Source organism: Cornus florida, unplaced genomic scaffold (assembly GCF_030987335.1).
Source record: "Cornus florida cultivar Cherokee Brave unplaced genomic scaffold, ASM3098733v1 CherokeeBrave_3.0.0_Hap2_Chr03, whole genome shotgun sequence".
NCBI lineage: Eukaryota > Viridiplantae > Streptophyta > Magnoliopsida > Cornales > Cornaceae > Cornus > Cornus florida.
Window position 1 is genome coordinate 69,648,447 of NW_026775573.1, and position 24,272 is coordinate 69,672,718.

Below are 24,272 nucleotides of genomic sequence, written 5' to 3' on the forward strand. Positions count from 1 at the left end.
CTCAAAATTTCAGTTGAGTCAGGAGGCTGCGTCAGTTTTGGTGAAGGAATTGAGAATGTATAATGGGCTGAAGGGATTGAATCGTGTGTTGGATTTTGGCACAAGTACAGTAGGGGAGGACTCTAAAGGGGTCTTTGGCTTACCTTTGGCTTTCAATGGGTCGGTTCAATTGATGATGGTGGTGACAGATTGGGGGGAGGGGCTAATAAATTCTTTTCCTTACAGGTTGCATCTCAGGAAAAAAAGAAAAATATTGAAGTTGAAACCCTTGCTAAATATTTAACCCATGATATTTTATGGCCAGTTGTTCCAATATCACAAGATGAAATTAATCTTTCCCCGACACAAATAGTCCGATCTTATTTTCCTAAAGGATATCATTATCACCCAATTGCAGTGGGAAATTCTCGTTTATATTTCGAAAAAATTCTCAAAGTAGCTGGATCTGCTCATTTCAATCATAATAATGAAGACAACCCAGGTGGTCCCATCCCATTTCAAAAAACGATGCCTAAACCTTAAGAGACTGATCCATTATATAGATCCAGAGTCTTGACACACTAGCCCTGAATCACGGCCAAAAGCTAGCAAAAGATAAGATGGAATCTCTTTACAGACGAGATCTTTTTACAGATAAGAGAATTTCTCTTTAACAAAAACTTTAAATAAAGTAGCTTTATTAAAGCAACTATTACGAGCTATTAGCCTTAGAAGTCTTCAATGTGGGCCATCGTGTCGCCCTTGTATCTGATAGTCAAAAAGTCTATAGTTTGATGCCATAACAGTCATCTCCATTGGGAGGTGGAAAAGTAAGGGGCTCTTCAACTGTATCAGATTCCGAATTATCTGTTTCAATATTAGCTTTTGAGTCATAATCCGAAAGGACATTTGTGAGTTCAAAATCAATTTGCTTCCTGAGGTCTTCTTTGGATATATTCGGATCATTACTCAGAATCTTAGTCTTTATATTTTTCTTTAATGAGGATAATTTATCTATAGAAGAAGACTCTAATTCAGATTTATGATAATTAGATATATTTTCGACTGATATATTAGAATAGTTAAATCGAGTCCACCATTTCAATGCCATTTGCCTACATAGGCTTGGAGGATTAATGGAATTGTCTACTACATATTGCCATGCAACAATCTAAGGAATGACAAATTTTACCATGAATTCTATAAACGAGTCAGCATATTGAGAATTATTTTCCTTGAGAAGAAGTTCATAAGTATTATATTTTTTTCTGAGAGGGTATGGTAATATTGCTGGTTTGGGACCAAATTGGGCCCGCCAATCAAGGAACCATGGAGGAATTTCCTGGGAGAAGCGATCTTTGGAAAACCATATGAACCAAGAATGCTTAAATCTGGGGTTTTGGTAATAAAGAGCATATTTCTAGGTTTTCATATAAACAAAGTAATTAAATTCTCTTGGAAAAATATTTCAATAAGTTGGGAATTGACGAGGACGAGCAGGTTCAGGACCAGTCTTTTCTGAAAAGTATTTTGAATATTTCCATTTGGGAGAATGGGATGGGACCACCTGGGTTGTCTTCATTATTATGATTGAAATGAGCAGATCCAGTTACTTTGAGAATTTCTTCGAAATATAGACGAGAATTTTCCGCTGCAATTGGAGGATAATGATATCCCTTAAGAAAATAGGACTGGACTATTTTTGTTGGGTGAAGATTAATATCATCTTGTGATATTGGAACAATTGGCTATAAAATATCATGGGTTAAATATTTAGCAGGGGTTTCAACTTCAATATTTTTCTTTTTATCCTGAGATGTAGCCTGTAAGGAAAAGAATTTATTAGCATTTTGTCGTGGGTTAGGAGCACGCCATTAGCCAGAAGAGGAAGATGACCTCATAGTCCCTGCAAGAAATTTCTCCATGGTTCGTAATTGGTGGGCCCAATTTGGTCCTGAACCAGCAATATTACCATACCCTCTTAGAAAAAAGTATAATACTTGTGAACTTCTTCTCAAGGAAAATAATTCTCAATATGATGACTCATTTATGGAATTTATGGTAAAATTTGCCATTCCTTGGATTGTTGCATGGCAATATGTAGTAGACAATTCCATTAACCCTCCAAGCCTATGTAGGCAAATGGCATCGAAATGGTGGACCCGATTTAACTATCTAATATATCAGTCGAAAATATATCTATCCTAAATCTGAATCAGAGTCTTCTTCTATGGACAAATTATCCTCATTAAAGAAAAATATAAAGGCTAAGATTCTGAGTAATGATCCGAATATATCCAAAGAAGACCTCAGGAAGCAAATTGCTATTGAACTCACAAATGTCCTTTCGGATTCTAACTCAGAAGCGAATATTGAAACAGATAATGCGGAATTTGATATAGTTGAAGAGCCCCTTACTTTTCCACCTCCCAATGGAGATGATTGTTATGGCATCAAACTATAGACTTTTTGACTATCAGATACAAGAGCCCTGACCAACTCTAATCTCATCCAGGACATGATGGCCACATTGAAGACTTATGAGGCTAATAGCTCATAATAGTTGCTTTAATAAAGCTACTTTATTTAAAGTTTTTGTTAAAGAGAAATTCTCTTATCTGTAAAAAGATCTTGTCAGTAAAGAGATTCCATCTTATCTTTTGCTAGTTTTTGGCCGTGATTCAGGGGTAGTGTCTCGAGACTCTTGATCTATATAATGGATCAGTCTCTTTAGGGGGGGGGGGGAGACTTTAATGTGGTTAGATCCCCTTTGGAGAGATCAATAGGAAAAAGATGGAGTCAGGTTATGGTACAATTTTTTGAATTCATTGATGGCCAACATCTTTATGATTTGCCTTTGGAGGGTGCTTCTTTCACATGGGTTAATGACAGAGAGTTCCCTACTCTCTCACGCCTGGTTAGGTTTCTTATTTCAGGAGATTGGGAGGAGAAGTTTCTGGATGCAACTCAGGCAGCGTTGGCTAGACCGACATCGGATTATATTCCTTTGGTGTTGGATTGTGGTGGGATAAGGTCTAGAATCACTCCTTTTCGTTTCGAAAATATGTGGCTTAGGGCGGATGATTTCCAGGGGTGTGTGAGGTCTTGGTGGGAAGAGAGTATAGTTTTATTCTTGCTAGAAAGCTTGGGGTGTTAAAAAAGGAGATAAAAAGGTGGAATAAGAGGGTGTTAGGGAATCTCGAGTGGAGGAAGAGTAGGGCTTTGGCGTAGATTGCTGAGATTGATCGCCGGGAAGGCATGGGTGGTATTGATGATGGGCAGAGAAGTGGAGAGCGGTTTGCTAGGGTGAGAATGCTGAGATTGCAGTGTCGGACGAGATTTCGTGGCGACAGAAATCTAGAGCATTATGGCTTAAGGAGGGGGACAAGAATACTATGTTTTCCCATAGGTTGGCTAATGCTCATAGGAGGGGCAATCACACAGGGAGGCTTATTGTGGATGGGGTGGTTTTGAGTAGGGAGGGCGATGTTTGCAGGGGGATTGCCCGATTCTATCAGAGGTTATTTACGGAGCCTGTGTCTACGAGACCCAGGCTGGATGGATTGAATTTTGATAGGATTTCTGAGGTGAATAGGGAGTGTTTGGATATTCCGTTTTTTGAGGAGGAAGTGCTGACGGCGTTGAGACATTGTAATGGGGATAAAGCTCCAGGTCCGGATGGTTTCACTATGAGCTTTATGTTGGAGAGTTGGGATGTGGTCAGGGGTGAGGTGATGGACACTTTTCATGCTTTTCATTTTTTTTTTTTTTTTGATAAGTAATAATTGAAATAAAAGGGCGTTCAAGAGGGGAATGCATCCCCTATACAAAAGTGGAACAAAGTCAAAAAAATAATTAAATCTTCGGGAGAGGAACAGAACTTCCTCTTCACATAACTGAAAAGAGAATCACCGTGGACGATTCTTTCCCTTCAAACATTCTACTATTCCTTTCCTTCCAAATGCACCACCAAACATAATGTGGTACAACTCTCCAATAATCGCGAACAACACTACTCACACGGCATCCTCTCCAAATGCGAATCAAATCCTTGGGATAACGAGGCATAACCCAATGCATACCAAATAGACAAAAGATAAGATTCCAACAATCTCTCGCCATAAGACAATGCATGAGAAAAGTAACTTGGTAAAATTGGCGTACTCAATTTGAGAGTCTGACTATCATTATATACAAGAGGAAAATTACAACTATGGAAAGAGAATAAAATCAAATCAGAATAAAGAGAATAAAATCAAATCAGAATAAAAATAAAATCCCTAAACATTAGCCTATAATGAAGACCCAATAAATCTGCCACAATCATTAAGTCAACTTATAGATATGATTTCCAACACTCCCCCTCAAGCTGGAGCAAATATGTTGACCAAGCCCAGCTTGACCATGGAAGACTGGAGAAGAGAAGGTCCAACAGACTTTGTGAACACATCTGCAGTCTGTTCTGAAGAGGGAACAAAAATAGGATTAATGATACCTGATCGAACCTTCTCTCGAATAAAGTGAATGTCTACCTCAATATGTTTCGACCTTTCATGTAAAACAAAATCGGAAGCAAGCATAATGGCTGATTTATTGTCACAAAACAACCTTGATGAACCTTTCTCTACAACACCTAACTCTCCCAAAATTGATTGAACTTCAGCAGAGGATCTAGAGACAACAACTTGCTTCTTACTCTTCCATACCATAGAAAGTACAGAAGCCAGAGGTAGAACGTTTATCTGTCTTACATCCAGCATAGTCTGCATCAGTAAAGCATGAGAGTCCAAACTGATTTCCTGAGGCATAGAACGCATAAAACAGACCAAGACCAGGGCATGACTTAAGATACCTCAAAATATGGTAGACTGCATCCATATGAGCTGAGCGAGGAGCATGCATGAATTGACTAACCACACTAACAACAAATGTCAAATCGGGCCTTGTGTTAGTTTAGTAGATAAGACGACCTACTAAACGTTGATACACGGACGAATCTGGAAGTAATTCTCCTGACTCAACACAGAGTTTGAGATTGGGGTCCATAGGAGTGGAAGCGGGTCGACACCCAAGTATGGCAATATCTTGAAGAAGATCCAAAACATATTTCCTTTGAGATAAAGAAATTCCACGATGGGATCTAATGCAGCGACCATCATAGCGACGTCGAATAAAGCAAATATGGTCTGAGTGACGGCGCACAAAGCCCATGGATAAAACATCGTTGAAACGACTAAACCAAGCTCTAGGAGATTGCTTCAGACCATAAAGAGACTTTCGCAGCCGACAGACTTTCCCAGCATACTCCCCCTCAGCCCGAAATCCAGGGGGTGGATCCATATATATAGTCTCAATTAAGTCTCCATTAAGAAATGCATTCTTGACATTTAACTGATGAAGAGGCCAAGAATGGGCAGCAGACAAGGAGATAAGCAGTTGCACAGACGGTAACTTTGCCACAGGAGCAAAGGTAGCACCAAAGTCTTTGCCCGAAATCTGAGTAAAGCCTTTTGCCACCAACCGAGCCTTATACCGATCAATAGAATCATCGGCTAAGTACTTCACATTAAAGACCCATTTGCAGCCAACAACTTCTCATGTATTATTATGTTGTAAAGCATCCATTTCTGTTGTCATGGCAGACACCCAATTGGGATCCTGGAGGGCCTTTGACACTGATCGAGGAATAGAAATGGTCCCAATCTTGCCCAGGAAGGATTTTATATGCACCTGAAAGACCATTATAGGAGACATACTGGGAAATAGGGTGGTTAGTGCTACTAGAGAAACCATACCAATTAGGAGGGTGACGATCACGGGTAAGATAACGAGATGTATGCTCAGGAATGGTAGGAGCCACAGGAGGAGAGTTACCTGGACCTGGTTCTGAAGATGATTCTGGTAGGGGAGGTTGAGTGCGATGGCGACGAGAGTAGACCTGCAAAGGTGGAGGGGAACCCTATATGGATGGAGAAGGAGATTCCAGGACAGTGTGATTTTTAAAGAGAAGAACATGACGGGTAATAGGAGAAATCTTCTTCTCCAGACCACAAAAGAGAGAATCCTGTACCACAGAATTAGTACTATGAAAAGGAACAGTTTCATGAAATGTCACATCAAGAGAATGATACATATGTTTGGACACATGATCAAGGATAGCCCTTTGACATAGCAGAATACCCCAAGAAAATACACCTAATAGATTTATCATCAAGTTTATGACGAGAAGGACTACAGTTATGAACAAAACAAGTACAGCTGAAAAGACGAGGCAGTAGGTGAAACAATGCATAATCAGGCTGGAGAATCTGAAGTGGGGCCTTACCACCCAAAACTCGACTGGGAGTACGATTAATCAGAAAAGCAGTTGTAAGAACAGCCATATGCCAATAGAATTAAGGCACATACATACCACTCAAAAGACATCGGACCACAGACATAAGATGACGGTTTTTGCGTTCAATCACGCCATTTTGCTCAGGAGTGTAGAGGCAAGTGATTTGATGTAAAATCCCCTTTTTATTAAGCTCAGTCCGAAACTCATTCAAAACATATTCACGTCCATTATTAGAACGAATATTACAAACAACAGTGTTACACTGGGTTTTGATCATTTGAAGAAACTGGGTAAATAAAAGAAACACATCAGATTTCTTTTTTAATAAATAAACCCAAGTACAACGAGAATAATCATCAATAAATGTCACATAATATCGATGCCCAGAGAAAGCAATAACTGGGGAAGGCCCCAGACATCAGAATGAATAAGATCAAACATACTAGGAGCACGACTCATATGAGAAATATAGCTAGTTCTAGTATGTTTAGAGAGCTCATAAACTTCACGTTGAAACTTATGGTCCTTACATGCTTTATTTAACGAAGGAAACAATAAACATAGATACTGAAAGTTTATTTGCCCCAAACGTGCATGCCACGGACTAAAAGTGCGAAAAGAAACATCATAAAGACTAGAAGTAGGTAGGACAGAAGCTTGAAGACTCATTTCTGGTGGTTCCCCAAAGTAGTAAAGCCCATCACGCTCATAATCCCTGCCAAAAATCCTCTTCGAACAAAGGTCCTGCAACAAACAATGATTTGGTAAGAATATAACTGCACATTGGAGGTTTTTTGCAAGCCGGCTAATAGATAAAAGGTTACTGTGAATGTAAGATGTAGAGCCATCCACAAGATACATAGATTGGGTAACAAGTATGACATTGGAAGAAAAAAACTGATAACTCACCAGTCGTGATCATTGGCTCCAGAATCCAGAACCCAAGTGGGCTGCTTGGCTTTAACATGAAATGCAGTAGGAGTACCTGTAGCAATAGTGGCAGTCGGAGCAGCTGAAGGAGCACCAACTCTAGAAGCAAGGGAGACAAGCTGGTCCTGGATCTGCCCAATTTGAGATTGAAGCTAGCTCAGTCCAGGAAATACAGTAGATCCACCAGCAGTAGCAGGAGTGTCTCCAACAGCCGCAATACGAGAAGAACCAGTTCCAGATAAACGGTTCCTAGAAAATTTCTGCTTCAGTTCAGGATGAAGTTTGAAGCAACGAGCCTTAACATGTCCAACCCCTCCACAATGGTGACAAATAATTTGACCTCCAGAAGCACGTGATTCAAAGTTGGCTGCAAAAGCCATACTATCCCCAGACTCAGACACTGGTAGAGGAACAAGTGAGGGCTAAATTAAACGGTGCCTGCGTGCTTCACCATCAACAGTAGCAAAGGCTTCCAACAGGGATGGCATTGGTGATGCATTCAAGATCTGAGACTTTAGTTGTTCAAATTCTGGGCGTAATCCCATAAAAAACTGATAGGTATGCTGACGATCAAGACGTTTGACAAGAAGAGAGGCTGCGTTGGAAGGAAATTCACCGAGAGGCTTATATTGAGCTAGTTCCTCCCAACGAGATCTCAAATACCCAAAGTAATTAGCTACAGACAAATTCAAGCCTTCCTGCGAGGCTTTAACAATATCTTGGTATAATTCAAAAATACAAGCATCATTCCTAGAATGAGCATACATTTGATTCAAAGCAGTCCACAAGTCAGTAACAGAGTCATAAAACATGAATATATTATAAATGCGTTCCTCTATAGGACTAAATATCCATCCTAAAATGGTGCAATTGTCCATATCCCACTGAGCATATTTAGGATCTTTAATATCTGGCATCTTTTCAGTACCCAAAATCCATCCTGATTTGCCTTTTCCACCAACATAGAGGCGGAGGGAACGAGCCCAGGATGCAAAATTACGGCCATTCAATAGCACACGAGTAACTCGTTGAGCCGGTGTGTGTTGCGCCGAAGAGAGAGTTTCTTTATTATTACTTGAATAAGCCATAATATTAAATAAAACAATTCAACAAATCACCAATAATTTCAAATAAATGAGGAATAAATCTGATTTTGATCAAACCAAGAAACCGGAAATATGGCGGTCTGATCCGAAAATGCTGCCGAATATCTCGGCAGCCCCAAAAAATAACAAACACGTCTTCTGACCCCTGGTGCATGAAAAAGACTAAGGGAATACCCTTACGGTGGTCGAACCTAGAGGAGATTGGCTCCCCCTAGGACTGTCGCAATAGCGGCCTGAAGAAGAGAGAGGGTCTGTGAAGAAAAGGAAAAATGAAATAGGGAAGGGTTGTGACGAGATAGAGAGAGAGATCAAAAGAGGTGGTGAGAGAGAAAGAGAGAGAGAAAAGGGGGGGCGGGGGGGGGGGGGGGGGGGGGAGGCGTATGTTTGAGGCTCTGATACCAAAAAGTAACTTGGTAAAATTGGCGTACTTAATTTGAGAGCCTTACTATCATTATATACAAGAGGAAAATTACAAATATGGAACGAGAATAAAATCAAATCAGAATAAAGAGAATAAAATCAAATCCGAATAAAAATCAAATCCTTAAACATTAGCCTATAATGAAGACCCAATAAATCTGCCACAATCATTGAGTCAACTTATAGATATGATTTCCAACAATAAGAATATAAGCAACTGACTCACTATCTTGTTTGCAAAGGCAACACCAGTTAACAAGACAGTTGCCCATTTTCCTTAGATTATCAATCATCAGGATCTGACCTCATGCAGCGGTCCAAACAAAGAATGCCACCCTAGTTGGAGCCATAGAATGCCAGATAGTCTTCCACGGAAAATCAACGATAGCAAAATCCGAAAGATATAAGAATAAGGATCGAACTTCAAAGCGACCATGGGAAGAGGGAATCTATATCATGTCATCACAACCTCTACCAACTACTTCCTGTTGATACAACAAATCCAGAAAAACACATACCTCTTCCACCTCCCAATCCTGAAAAGAGCGTCGAAAGTGCACGTCCCAAGTAATCCCCCTACTATCAAGCCGATAACAGTTGGCTACGTAGGCATGTCTATCAACTGCAATACTGTATAATCTGGAAAATAAACAAAATAAAGGCCTGTCTCTACACTAAAGATCCTCCCAAAAGCGTACGCATCTGCCATCACTTTTCATGCTTTTCATACTTGGGGGAGATTTGAGAAATCTTTGAATGCATCTTTTATAGCTCTTATTCCGAAAAAGGGCAGACCTGTAGATGTGAAGGACTTTAGACCTATTAGTTTGTTGGGATGCATTTGTAAACTAATAGCCAAAGTTCTTTCTTTGAGGCTGAGGGTTGTTTTGGATGACGTTATTTCGGAATCTCAAAATGCTTTCATAGGGGAGCATCAGATTTTGGATTCTATCCTTATTACTAGGGGGTGTGTGGATGATAGATTGAGGAGTGGGTTCCAGGGGTTTTGTGTAAGTTGGATGTGGAGAAAGCTTATGATCATGTTAGTTGGAGTTTTTTGTTATACTTAATGGCAAGGATGGGTTTTGGGGAGAAATGGAGGAATTAGATTTGAGTTCTGCATTTCTTTAGCGAGATTCTCGGTGTTGGTGAATGGGGTCTCGACTGGTTTTTTTGGTAGTTCGCGAGGTTTACGTCAGGGATATCCATTATCCCCACTGTTGTTCATCATTGTCATGGAGGGGCTTAGTAGATTGACGGGCAAGGTTGTGGAGGTGGGCTTCATCAGGGGTTTTAGGGTGGGAAGGGATGTGATGCATCAGCTGGAGATTTCTCATTTGTTGTTTACTGATGATGCTCTTGTTTTTTGCGAGGCTGAGGTGTCTCAAATGAGATATTTGAGGTCGGTGTTGATTTGTTTTCAAGCAGTCTTGGGATTGAAAGTGAATGTGGGGAAGAGCGCTTTGATTCCAGTGGGTGAGGTTCTTGAGATTGAGGAATTAGCTTCTGTTCTTGGGTGTGGAGTTAGTTCTTTTCCGATCTTTTTACTTGGGTTTTCCTTTGGGGGTTTCTTCGAGGATTGTAGGTGCTTTGGATCCGGTGGTGGAGAGGGTGGAGAGGAGGCTTGTGGGGTGGAAGATGCAATATTTATCAAAAGGGGAGAGGGTTACCTTATTGAAAAGCACTTTGTCAATCATTCCCATATATTGTCCTCGGTTGCTGCTTGCATTGAAAGACTCTGGAGGAAATTTTTATGGGGAGGTTTGGGGGATGAGTTTAAGTATCTGGTTCGTTGGAAGCAGGTGTGTAAGCCTGTTAAGTTTGGAGGAATTGGGATTAGGCAACTGTTGCCTTTTAATAGGGCCTTGTTAGGTAAGTGGTTGTGGAGGTTTGGTATGGAGCGGGATAAATTGTGGAGGAGGGTGTATTGTGTCGTTTTGGGGGGGGGGGTTGGTTTCGGCTGTGGTGTTTGTACCTGGAGGTGTCGGTGTTTGGAAAGATATTCGGAAGGGATGGAATGAGTTCTCTAAGCATATCAGATTCAGAGTTCATGATGGTAGAAAGATTCAGTTTTGGGAGGATGTGTGGTGTGGAGACCGGACACTAGCATGTTCTTTTCCTAGACTGTTTAGGATTGCGGTGGATAGGCATGCCTTGGTGGCTGACTGCTATTGTCTTGCTAGTGGGAGACCGGTTTGTGATGTGCTGTTTCAGCGATCTTTTCAGGATTGGGAGATGGATGATGTGTTTGGTTTTTTAGAGTTGTTGTATAGCTATGTGATTCGGGGAGGAGGTAGGGATGCTTTAGTTTGGATTCCTTCTACTCTGGAAATGTTTAGTGTGAGATCTTTTTTCGGATGCTTGGTGGACTCGGATGGGGTGGTATTCCCATGGAAGGCTGTGTGGCGCACTAAGGTGCCATTGAAAGTGGCCTTTTTTGCTTGGACGGTTGTGTGGGGTAAAATTTTGACCTTGGATAATTTGAGAAGGAGAAAGCTTATCACGGTAAATTAGTGTTGCATGAGTAAGTGCAATGGCGAGTCGGTGGATCATCTTCTCTTGCATTGTCCAGTGGCGGTTGATTGTTGGAACCTTTTGCTAGGTTTATTTGGAGTTTGTTGGGTCATGCCTAGATCTACGAGAGGTCGAGAGGGGGTTGGGTGAGAGCACAGGCTCGAGGGTTCTAGAGGATGGCGCCTTTGTGTCTTTGGTGGTGTTTGCGGAGGGAGCAAAATAGAAGATCTTTTAAAGGAGAGGAATCTTCTATTACTTCTGAAATCTTCTATTATTAGCTCTCTTTGTTTTTGGGGTTCGGGTAGACTCTGCTCTTTTGCTGAGGAGACTATTAAGTTATTGACTTCCTTGGGGCTTAGGGTACCCAGGTTTTTGTGGTTTGTTAGGGATGCGTTCCCCGTTTGAACGTTTTTTTAATGAATTATTTATTTATCAAAAAAAAAAAAAAAAAAAACAAACGTATATATTTATTTCTAGTTCTACACATCTTATACAATCTTGATATTAGCATTTCACTCCAGACCTCTAATTTAGAAATTATCCCTGATATAGTATAATCAACGAATAGCATAAACTATAGAAGCTTATCCTTGATGTGTTCCATTAGTTCATCAATTCATCCTCATTTAAGGGAAAATTTATAGATTCAAGCCTATAATAAATGAAAATTAACTTGTTCTCCTATAAAAGATGTTACTTTGGTTAGTTTCAATCATACAATGTCATTTAGCATGCTCCTTTATTTTCTAAAACCTTCCATAGTATATCTCGAAGTATCCTATTATAGGCTTTCTCCATATCTACAAAAACCATGAGAAGTTGCTATATATTTAATATTTCCATTAGTCTTCTCAATAAGTAAATACTTTTCATTATCAACCTATCGTACATAATTCTAAATTGATTTTCTTACACTTAGTTTGACATCTTAGTTATTGTCTGCTAACCATGCCATAGTTTCACATATGGCTCTCTAATTTAACAAGATAATTTTATACAATTTTGAATAACCTCTTTATTTTTACACTACTCATCAAGCATTTTGTTAGTTGTTATTATCTTATTGAACAATTTTATTGTCAAGACACGTAAAATAACCCACTCAACTATCCAGTTTTGGCGACATGACCCTCTGAGATCGCAAAAAAAAAAAAGAAAAAAAGAAAAAAGAAAAAAGGTTAATTACAGTATCACCCCTTCAGGTTTGGCCAAATATTACATTGAAACATCTTTCGAAAATAACTATCACTCACATTACAAACGTTTGGTCCGTTTTTCACTCACACCCCAAAAGTAACTTTTCAGTTGTGTCAGACTATTTTTTACATGTAAAAAGACTTTGTAACCCTTTGACTTTGTCAAAATTCACTTTAACCCTAAAAAATCATTTAAAAGACCAAAATACCCATGTTTTTTCCCAAATTGACTCATCAGACCATCCAAAATAATTTATATATATATATATATATATATTTCCCACATCTAATCGTTTGTGGGGGTTTTTTTTTTTTTTTATAAGTATCTTAAATGAAGATATTAAAGATATACCTTTGAATACGAATTTGAATACAAATTGATATGACCATCAATAATTTGAATACGAATTGATATGACAATTAATAGAATCTTAAGCCCTTTATGGTTACGCTAATGCGTACACAATTACATATGTTTATATATCAATAATATATATATATATATATCAATCATGTTCAACTGGATATGATCTAAAACAAAGGAATTTCAATTACATACTGAAACAAAAGAATTTCAATTACATACATTTATATATCAATATATAAACTGTACAGGAAAGAAAAATAGAAAAACCTTTTTCTCTGTATTAGCACTCAATTCACGAGTTTACATAGGTTCTCTTTATAGGAGAGAATACACGTACATACCTAGCTGGCCTAATTAATAATTTCCTATTTTACAGCATTTGACCAATATTCTATTTACAGAAAATATTCTCCAAATATTATATTTACAGCTAATAATATTTGGTAGTATTACTACCAAATCTTTCCTTTTCAACACTCCCCCTCAAGCTGGTTTCAAGATATCCTCCATAGCCAGCTTGCCAATTAGTCGGTCGAACTGTCTTGTAAGAAGTCCCTTTTTAAGCACATCTGCAACTTGCTCGGTAGTAGGAATGTATGGCATGTAGATTAATCCATTTTCGAGCTTTTCCTTGATGAAGTGTTTGTCTACCTCCACGTGCTTTGTTCTGTCATGAAGCACTGGATTGTGAGCGATCGAAATAGCAGCTTTATTATCACAGTACAATTTCATAGGCAATGGATTAGAGACCTTTAATTCATCCAATAGTCTCTTAATCCATAACACCTCACAAATTCCATGAGCAACTGATTTAAACTCGGCCTCTGCGCTGCTTCTTGCTACTGCATTCTGTTTTTTACTCCGCCAGTTGACAGGTTACCTCCAATAAAGGTGCAGTAGCCAGAAGTTGACCGCAATAGCACACCCAGCCCAATCTGCATCAGTATAGACTGCATCAAAGTGTTCTCGTCCAGGTGAATGCATGAACTGGCTAACCATGCTGACTGCAAAAGCTATATCTAGACGTGTATGTGACAAGTAGATCAGTCTTCCAACAAGTCTTTGATACTGCTCTCTATTCAGAACTTCTTCATCTTTAGAATGCTGCAGCTTAAGGTTGGGCTCAATGGGTGTCTCGGCTGGTTTACATCCTAGCAGACCTGTCTCACTAAGTAAATCAAGAACATATTTACGTTGATTCACAAATATACCTTCTTTGGATCTAGCAAACTCCATTCCAAGAAAGTATTTTAATGCACCCAAATCCTTGATCTCAAAGTCAGCTGCAAGTCTCTTTTTCAGTCTCTCCAATTCTTCATTGTCATTACCTGTCAAGACTATATCATCCACATAGACAATTAACACTGCAACCTTACCTTCTCTACTGTGTTTGTAGAACATGGTATGGTCAGCTTGGCTCTAACAGTAGCCACAATTCTTCACAACTCTCCCAAATCTCTCAAACCAAGCTCTAGGGGACTGTTTGAGACCATATAAAGATTTCTTCGGTCTACAGACTTTATTAGGTCCCAATTTTCCCTCAAACCTAGGTGGTAGATTCATAAAGACCTCCTCCTCAAGATCTCCATTTAAAAAGGCATTTTTTACATCTAACTGGTGTAATGGCCAGCTAAAATTCACAGCCAAAGATAACAAAATTTTGATTGAGTTTATCTTGGCTACAGGAGCAAAAGTTTCTTGATAATCAATTCCATAAGTTTGGGTGAACCCTTTTGCTACTAGTCTTGCCTTGTACCTCTCTATGCTACCATCAGCTTTACATTTCACCGTAAAGACCCACTTGCAGCCTACTGTTCTTTTCTCCTTAGGTAAATCAATTATCTCCCAAGTACTACTTCTTCTAAGAGCATTCATCTTTTCCATCACTGCTAACTTCCAATTCGGATCATCAAGAGCTTCCTGAATGTTTCTCGGGACAAACAAGTGTGAGATTTTTTAGGCAAAAGCCCTATGAGTATGAGAGAGTTTGTCATAAGAAAGGTATTTGGCAATGGGATATTTTGGATTTGGATATTTGATTCGAATACCTTTCCTAACAGCTATAGGAATATCAAGGTCTGATGGTTCTTGAGAAGGAGAAGCAATAGGAACTGAAGATGAGTTAGGATCAGAATTACCTATGATATCTGGAAGTCCAGTTCCCGGAGATTGAGATTGATCAATTCCAAGAAGAATAGGCTGACTTTGACTCTTTTGATTAAGTATTCTTCGAGTATAAACCAGAGGCTCAGTATTGGGAACTTTTGTGCCCGGTTGTAGTGATTCTTCCCCTGTTTCAGATACAATAATATTTGGCACTATATGACTAGGATTCTCTTCATTGTTTTCATTGGTTTTATCACATTGTTCCTGACTTTGAATTTCGGGAATAACAGTAGGATGAGGTGAAGGAGTCAAAATCACATTTGGTAAAGGAGTAGGAGATAAATCCCAAAAAATTTCTTCCATCATCTCATTCTCCCCCTAAAGAAAATTTTTGGGAAAGTAGGATTTATTTTCAAAGAAAGAGACATCCATACTTACACAAAATTTTCTTGTTTGGAGATTGTAGCACTTATATCCCTTTTGATTAGAAGCATACCCTATGAAAACACATTTTTCAGCTCGAGGATCAAGTTTGGACTGAGTATTATTGGGTATATGAACAAAAGCTATGCAGCCAAAAACCTTTAGAGGTAAATCCGAGTATATCCTTGATAATGGAAAAGTTCTTTTGAAACATTCTAATGGCATGCTATATTTTAAAACACGTGAAGGCATTCTATTAATCAAATACGAAGCTGTTAAAACAGCTTCCCCCCAAAGATATTTTGGAACATTCATTGAAAACATTATAGCACGAGCCACTTCAAGTAAATGTTTATTTTTTCTTTCAGCAATTCCATTTTGTTGAGGGGTATCCACGCACGTAAACCGATGATGAATACCTTTTTCTTTCAAAAAACTCCCCAAATTTTCATTAAAATATTCGGTTCCATTATCGGTGTGAAAAATGCTAATTTTTGCTTGAAACTGAGTTTCAACCATTGTGTAAAAATCCTTAGAAAATTTTCCAACCTTAGATTTTTCATTCATCAAATAAACCCAACATAAACGGGTATGATCATCTATAAAAGTAACAAACCATTTTTTCCTAGAGATAGTAGTAACTCTTGAAGGTCCCCAAACATCACTATGTATTAAATAAAATGGTTTTGAAGAAGTATAAGGTTTTGGCAAATAAGTAGTACGACGACTCTTAGATAAGCAACAACTTTCACAATAGAACGATGAACAATCCAAACATTTAAATAAAGTAGGAAACAAATGTTTAAGATATAGAAAGTTAGGATGTCCAAGTCTTAAATGCCAAAACATTATTTGTTCATAAACAGAGTTAGAACTAACACTACTAAGGCCTGAGCCTTTTTATTACTGGAGAAGTCCCCATCACAGTAGTAAAGTCCATCTATTATCTTAGCACTGCCAATCTTCTTCCCCGAGCTCCGGTCCTGAAATTCACAGTAAGAATCATAGAAAATTACATGACAATTAGATTCTTTGGTTAGTTTACTCACAGACTAAAGGTTACAGGCTAGTTTAGGGACATGGAGAACATTTTTAAGATTTATATTCTCGGATAATTTTATCAAACCTTTTCCTGCAATAGGTGAGAAACTACCATATGCAATTCTAATTTTTTCAAGACCAGAACATGGTGAGTAAGTGCTAAAAAGATTGGAAAGGCTGGTCATATGATCAGAGGCTCCAGAATCGATGATCCATGGAGTATAATTTAAACAACAAGAAAGGACATTAAGTGCATTACCTGTTTGTGCAAGAGAAACATTAGGAATACCAGATGAGGAATTAAATTTCAGCAGCTTCAGAAGGTGATCCATCTGCTCCTTGCTTAAGGGACTTGTCTCAGCTTCATTGGCAGTAGGAACCGCACGCCTATTTCTGTCACCAGGCTTGCTACTCTTCCAATTCGCTGGTTTTCCGTGGATTTTCCAACAGTTCTCTCGAGTATGGCGTGGTTTGTTGCAAAATTCGCACCAAACCCGTGGCTTTTCTTCAGGTTTTCGCTGAAAATTGACTGCTTTATTAGCAGCAGTCTCGGCAACAATAGAGGCAGAACTTTCAACAGGTCCAGTGGTAGTCTTCTTCCCCAACATTACATGTCTGCGGCCCTCTTCTCTTCGAATCTCAGCAAACACTTCACCAATTGGAGGAAGTGGAGTCCTGCCAATGATCCGTCCTCGTACTTCATTAAATTCCACGTTGAGCCCAGCAAGAAATTTGTAATTACGATGAGCCTCCACGGTCCGTTTGTAGTAATTGGCATCTTTAGTGGATTTCCATTTATAATCATTGAATAGATCCATGTCCTGCCAAATGCGCTTTAATGAATTGAAATACTTGGTGATCGAGTCTTCTCCCTGCCGAATCTCACCAAGTTTTAGAGTCAATTTGTAGATCTGAGACTGATTTCCCAAATCAGTGTACATCTGATTCACGTTGTCCCAGAGCTCCTTAGCTGTGGAGTAGCACATATAGTTGGAGCTAATATCCTCGTCCATGGAGTTCACAAGCCAAGTCATCACCATTGAATTTTCTGCATCCCAGGTCACGTACGTTGGGTCCTCCGATGCTGGTGCCTTCTTGTCTCCCGTCAGGTACCCGATCTTTCCCCGCCCTCTGATGTACATCCGAACGGACTGGGACCACCGTAAACAATTGTCACCATTAAGGCGAATATTGGTGATCTGAACCGAGTGAGAATCGGTACTGGGGACTTGGGTTGTCGGATTTGTTGACTGGGTTGTGATAGGCGAGGATGACATGGAGGAACCGTCAGACATGGCTGATCAGTGAAGAAATTGTGCAGAAAAGAAAATTAGGTTTTTTTTTTTTTTTTTTTTTTTTCCTTAGGGTGGCTCTGATACCATATAAACTATAAAGAAAAGAAAAATAGAAAAACCTTTTTCTCTTTATTAGCACTCAATTCACGAGTTTACACAGGTTCTCTTTATAGGAGAGAATACACGTACATACCTAGCTGGCCTAATTAATAATTTCCTATTTTACAGCATTTGACCAATATTCTATTTAAAGAAAATATTCTCCAAATATTATATTTACAGCTAATAATATTTGGTAGTATTACTACCAAATCTTTCCTTTTCAACACAATAATATATAGATAAACACACACACACATATATATATATTTAACAATCTAGTTCAAATGGAGATGACTGAAACAAAGGGATTTCAACAAATTAAACAAACAAACAAATTAAAAAAAAAAAAAAAAAAAACCCTAATTTTGGATGAGAAAGTGGAAGAAGAAATACTGTTGGGCATCGAAGTGGGACAAATCATCGATGTTATAGACCTCGTTGGCGAGGATGGTGTCAAGCCAGCGGCAGAGGTACAAGCATTTTGCATTGTTCATCAAACCCATAACCTATTGTTTACTGTTTATCAAACCCACAACCCTTTGTTCACTGTTCACTGTTCACCTTCATGTTACAAGCCCCCAACCATCACCATCGTCTATTCAAGCCCTTAAAACCACAGCTTCCTAGATTGCTGAAAAGATCACGTATTGTGTAAGGTGAAGAGAGAGAGAAAGAGAGTGTGAAATTGGCTGGGTGAGGTTTATGTTATTTATTAATTAATGAGGGCATTATAGTCCTTTTAATTTTTGATATTTTGGAATAAAAAGTATTTAAAAATTGGGGTAAAATTGTCATTTTGTATGTTTTAATGGTGCCATTGACGGAAAAGTAATTTGGGGTCGGAGTGATAGTTATTTTCGAAGTGTGATATTATCATGGATGAACACAAACTTCGGGCAATTTGAACCATTTCTCACTATAATCCGAACACTTTCAGCATCCCTCGATTCATCCGCATCTACTCTCACAAATCCACCACATAACTCCCCCACTTCAACAAACAAGGCCTGACACCATAGATGCAATGGAAGCCCCAACATCTGAATCTGCTTAAGCCCTTTATCCCTGAGCACACCAAAACAACTGACCCTAAAAGACCACACATCAATCCTGAAGGTTGCAGATCCCCACTGTCGCCGGCCTTCCTTCAACACCCTTTGAGCCTCCGCCATAGATGGAAACCTAAATAAGAGAAGCGAATCAAATAAGGGCATCACACCCACACAACGTATTCCATGCCCGCGCCGCCCACTCCTCTACTCGATCACACCCCCCAACCTCCTTATCAAATCGTCCAACCAAGCAGGATGAAAGCTCCACCTTTCTTCCTCCAACGGACTCCTCGTCGGTATACAGCGATGTCCCTCGATGAGGGATCGCCATCTTAACATCCCCCCCAAGTGAAATCCTTGGAATCCTTGTAACCTCAAGAAAGGATTTCATCCCTGACCATAGCACGTACCAAACCCTAGCCGCGTTCAAGAATCGCCTAATTGGAGATGACACCAAAAAAGACCAACTCTAATCATAGTGTTTACCAACTCTATCTCCTTACTCATCAATGTTTTTCTATTGTAAGTACCTGATCTATACTTGCTATATTGGACTAATTTTTATCTGTGCTTACCCCTTTTTTTGATTACCTGGTGCCATTGTAATGGGCCTTGCTTATTTCTGAAATATCTGAGATGTTATCCTTTCATTCCAGTTGTATCTGTGTAAAGACAGACACTAGGCACAAGTTAGGCAGAAGTAGGGGATTTTTCTGATGACAAAATTATATTTGTGAAACCAATTTTTCATTGTGCAGAACTATTTTGCTCAGTAATGGTATCGAGAAGCTCATAAGGAAGGCCAAGGAAAACAATGAAAGCTGCAAGGAAGCTGCTACTGATGCACTCAGGGATCTTGGTCTTGATAATTACAACTTATAGCTCACACTCTAAAACTGATATTGATTGTATGTGCATCTTTTTCTTTTTTCAATTTTGTTCTCTCTTTTGTTTATGGAGGTGACTTCAAGTCAAACCTCATATGTTGTTGTAAACTTACTATGAAACAAGTCAGCTGGATGAAATTGGAGGCACCTTCTCTTTTCAGTTTCCCTTTTACTCTGTTCTTGAACCGACAATGTGTGTCTATTGCTTTACTCAGGGATCTGTTTGAATTATTACAGAGATTACACTGATTACCCATGCTTGTCTCTTGCTTTACCTTCTCATGCAATGTTCAAATTATTCTGCTGTGCTAATGCTAATCTTTTTGATTTGTATTAACCCGTGTTCCTATAATTACTTTATCTTTCTGATTGAAAAGGAAATGAAAATCAACTTGTAAGCGATTAGATATTATAAGTGCCGGTTGTATTAGATTGATCAAGCATAGTTTGAAATTGATAGTTGTCTTCACATTGGGGCATTTTGTCACGACCCAAAACCATAGCCAATGAATAAATGGTGGTTTATATGAAAAAAAAAAATCACACAGTTTTGACAAACAAATCCCACAACAGAATACATTCTATCATCAAAATCACAACAGCAACCCACAACAAAATAAAGTCCAATCACTTAGAAAACATGCCATCCGCAAATTATGGTATAATCTAACTTCATTTACATCAAAATCAACAAATTCACATATATAAGCATTTTAGCAACCACCTCACATACACTGTTTACACAGTGTAGTCTACACTCCTGAATCCCTCCACTCGCTCCTTGGTACCTGAAAATGATAAGAGTGAGCTAACAGCTCGGTAGGAATAGACTAAAATATAATGAGTGTCTCAAGAAAGTTTGAAGCACATGAGAGAAGTTCCACAGAAATACATAGCCAATTTTTTATAACAAAACAAGGTAGTCAGTACGGAGGCGTATTTCAATAAAATTGAGACAAGAAACTCAAGCAAAATTTTTTTTTTTTTTTTTTTGATAAGTAGGATTGTATATAAAGAAACATTCAAAAGGGATCTCTCAAAAGTTACACAACACCAAATAGGGCCTCTAATCTTTCAAAGAGTCTAAAAAGTCCACTATCTCATCCAACGATTTACAATTTCTCCTAAGAACCCAACAAAAAGATAGCTAATAATGGAGAATTTCAACACACCAATAGAAGTCTCCTTCCCTTCAAAGGATCTCCTGTGTCTTTCAAGCCATAAACACCACCAAATGCGCAAGGGCATAATCCTCCAAAAATCACGAACATAGGCCCCAACTATATAACCTCTCCAGGTCTCAATCAAGCCTCTAGAAGATCTGGGCATAACCCACTGAACCCCAAACAAACCCAACATCAAAGCCGAGTAATCCGAGCCACTAGACAATGTAAAAGGACATGATTAACCATTTCCTCATCTCTCTTGCATATACAACAACAGTTGACCAAACTTGTCTCCTCATCTTATCATCTTTCCGAACATAGATTTGCAAACTAAAAAAGCCACCTTGAGGGGGGCCTTAGAACGCCAAATGGCCTTCCACGAGAATGTTTCTCTTGGAAAAATTGTAAGACATCTAAAGAATAACTGAACCTTAAAATGACCTTATAAGAGCGGACCCATATCAAAGAAGCAGGGGCACCACTGACAATCTCTTAGCGATATAAAAACTTCAAAAAACCAATTGCTTCCTCAATCTCTCAATCCTAAAAATGCCTCAAAAAACGCACATCCCATAATGTTCTTCCACTATCAAGATAATAGCAATCACTCACCGAGGTGTGCCTGTCTGTGGCAATCCTGAAGAGTTTGGGAAAGGAGAAAGCAAGAGACCACTCCCCACACCAGACATCCTCCAAAGAATGAATTATGCTACCATCCCTAACTCGGAATCTGATATGCTTAGAAAATTCATACTATCCCTTTCTGATGAATTTCCAAATGCCAACTCCATTTAGACTTCTCACCTCAAGCGAACACCAGCCACCTCTGTCCTCCTCGAATCTACTCGAGCATAGCATAAAGGATCAAGATGATTTGAGTATAGAAATTAATATCAGCGAGGAAAGCACAAGCAATAATCAAAAATAGAAGTTTTCATGGCTCTCAATAAAGGAATTTAGAAATTTAGAGAGTAAAATCACTCCAACCAACTCAAGCTATAGAAAACCCTACCCAAGAGTGATGATGATGAATTCTATAACCCAGCTCCTTCTCTCTTCTTCCTTCCTCACCTTCTTCTCTCTTTCTCTCAGCAAACCTCACTGCTAGAGCTCTCTTGCTTTCCCATCTTCTATGCTCTTTTCTCTGACTTGGTTTATGTGTGCATGTAAAAGAAGACTAGGCAGCAACATCTGTATAGTTGGGGACAAAATGTGTCCTGTGGTGGCATGCGGGAAACGACTATCAACTAAGTGTATTAAAGGACGCCACTAGGACCACACCAGCCAACTTTCACGAAATTCCAGAACTCTCCCTACTAACAAGTTTAATTACACTAATGCCCCCAATAAAAGCAATTAACTCACTAGACACGATTAAAAGTCACTAAACACGATTAAAAGTCGCTAAGCATGATTAAAAGTCACTAAGAACTATTAAGAATCACTAAACATGATTAAAAGGCCCAATAAAATCCTAGGATATCACACATTTGGCAGATACAGTGAAAACCCGTAAATATTTGATATTTTTTACTCATCTCCTTTTTATTTAAATGAAGGTTGCAAACTAAGTAAAAGGTCATTTTGGAATGAATATACAAAGCACGTGAAGGTGTTAAATAATTTATTTATTTATTTTTATTTGGTAACGAAGAATAATCCTCCTGCTATTCACTTCTGACTGATGATTTGAAAACTTTGGATGCACACAATTGCCCATGCATTATATAAGTTCAAACCTCATCTTTCGTGAATCTCAAACTGAAGACCTAAGGGGAGTACTCAAAATGCCTTGCGAGTTGTGCTACTCCGTGCAAGTAATGCTAAATTAATGTTGTTTGTAAATATCACAACAATAATTACATATAAGGATCCTCTTCAGTCAAATCTCTTCTAAGCTCTGCAATACTTAATCTTGCGGTTTAGTTTCAGCTATGTCATCTTATTTAACTTTATCACTTGCAAATTCATTTCTCACGCAAATTTCAACATGATGATGATGTGGCTGAAGTTGAATCGGAGGATTTTTGCATAGTATGAGAGTGAGATTTGACTGAAGAGGAACCATTTTCATCGTGACATTCCATGTCACTAATGCTTGAGTGGCTAGAAATTGTACGATATATTGGACAAACCAGAAAATCAGGTCAAAGGGAAATCCAAATAGGTTTGTTGAGAGAATCTCTCTATATCTCTCTTATTGTTGTAACAACAAACAGATAAGTTTATTGAGAGAATCTATCATATCTCTTTTATTGTTATAACTATAAATACACAATAGGACACCATCATTTCGGTGTGGTGAAAATTTTCCAAATTATTATCTTTTTCTCTCATCTATTCTCAGTTACTCACTTGGTATCAAAGCCAATAATACCTATATATATATATATTATTCTCATAATTCCTCCCCACTTTCTACCACAATCTGATCTCATGGCCTCCGATTCAACCTCCTCCACTTCAACCAATGCTTCACCTCTATCATTCCCCTTTCTTCTATCACATATTCTAGGAATCCCAAACTTGGCACAAGTATCTATTAAGCTCGATAGATCAAATTATTTGTTGTGGAAGAGCCAACTCCTCACCATTCTTTATGGGACTGAGATGTTAAGTATGGTTAATGGCACAATCACAGCTCCACCAACCACTATCTCTGAAAATTCTGTAGTGGCTCCAAATCCAAAATACCTTGAATGGAAGAAGAAAGATTAGATTCTTCTTAGTTGGCTATATGTTATGTTAACTCATCTAAGAACTCGCACAAGTTGTGGGTTACAAAACTTCTTATGATACATGGGTAGCCTTATATCGTGCCTACATGTCTAAGACAAATGCTAGGTATTTTCAGATCAAGCATGAACTTTCCAATATTTGGAAAGGATCTTCTTCAATCACTGAATAGATGGATCGTATCAGAATGCTCTCAGATGAGCTTTGTTTTTTTCATCAGCCCATTACCGATAAGGATTTGATTGGTTGTGTTCTTGACTGATTCGATCATGACTATGATGTTATAGTCAATTTTGTTCAAATTATGTCTATTTCTCCTTCATTTGAAGAACTTTACAACATGCTTCTTAATCATGAGAAACGATTGAAAATCTATCATAAACCAAATCCAGATCGTGAAAATACTGTTCTCTTCATGTATAGCAACCATAATCATGGAAATTCTTCCAATCAAGGAAGAGGGCGTAACAATTAGCATCACACTCATAACAATCAACATCATTCCTATCACAATCATGGCACTTATAGAGGCGCTTATTGTAGTCATGTTCATGGTGATAGACTTCCAACCTACTCTCAAAATTCTACCACCAATTCGCTTCTTATCTGCCAGCT

General features: G+C 38.7%; 1 protein-coding gene across 1 annotated transcript in view; it reads left to right on the forward strand.

The window, feature by feature from the left end:
• Nucleotides 1-20,013, forward strand: part of LOC132300733 (uncharacterized) — a 45,988-nt gene extending 25,975 nt beyond the window's left edge. The window contains exon 8 of the mRNA XM_059797942.1: nt 19,627-20,013. Coding sequence (XP_059653925.1) covers nt 19,627-19,750 — 124 coding nt within the window. The 3' untranslated portion in view covers nt 19,751-20,013. The remainder of the gene's footprint in view (nt 1-19,626) is intronic.
• Nucleotides 20,014-24,272: the final 4,259 nt, after the last annotated feature.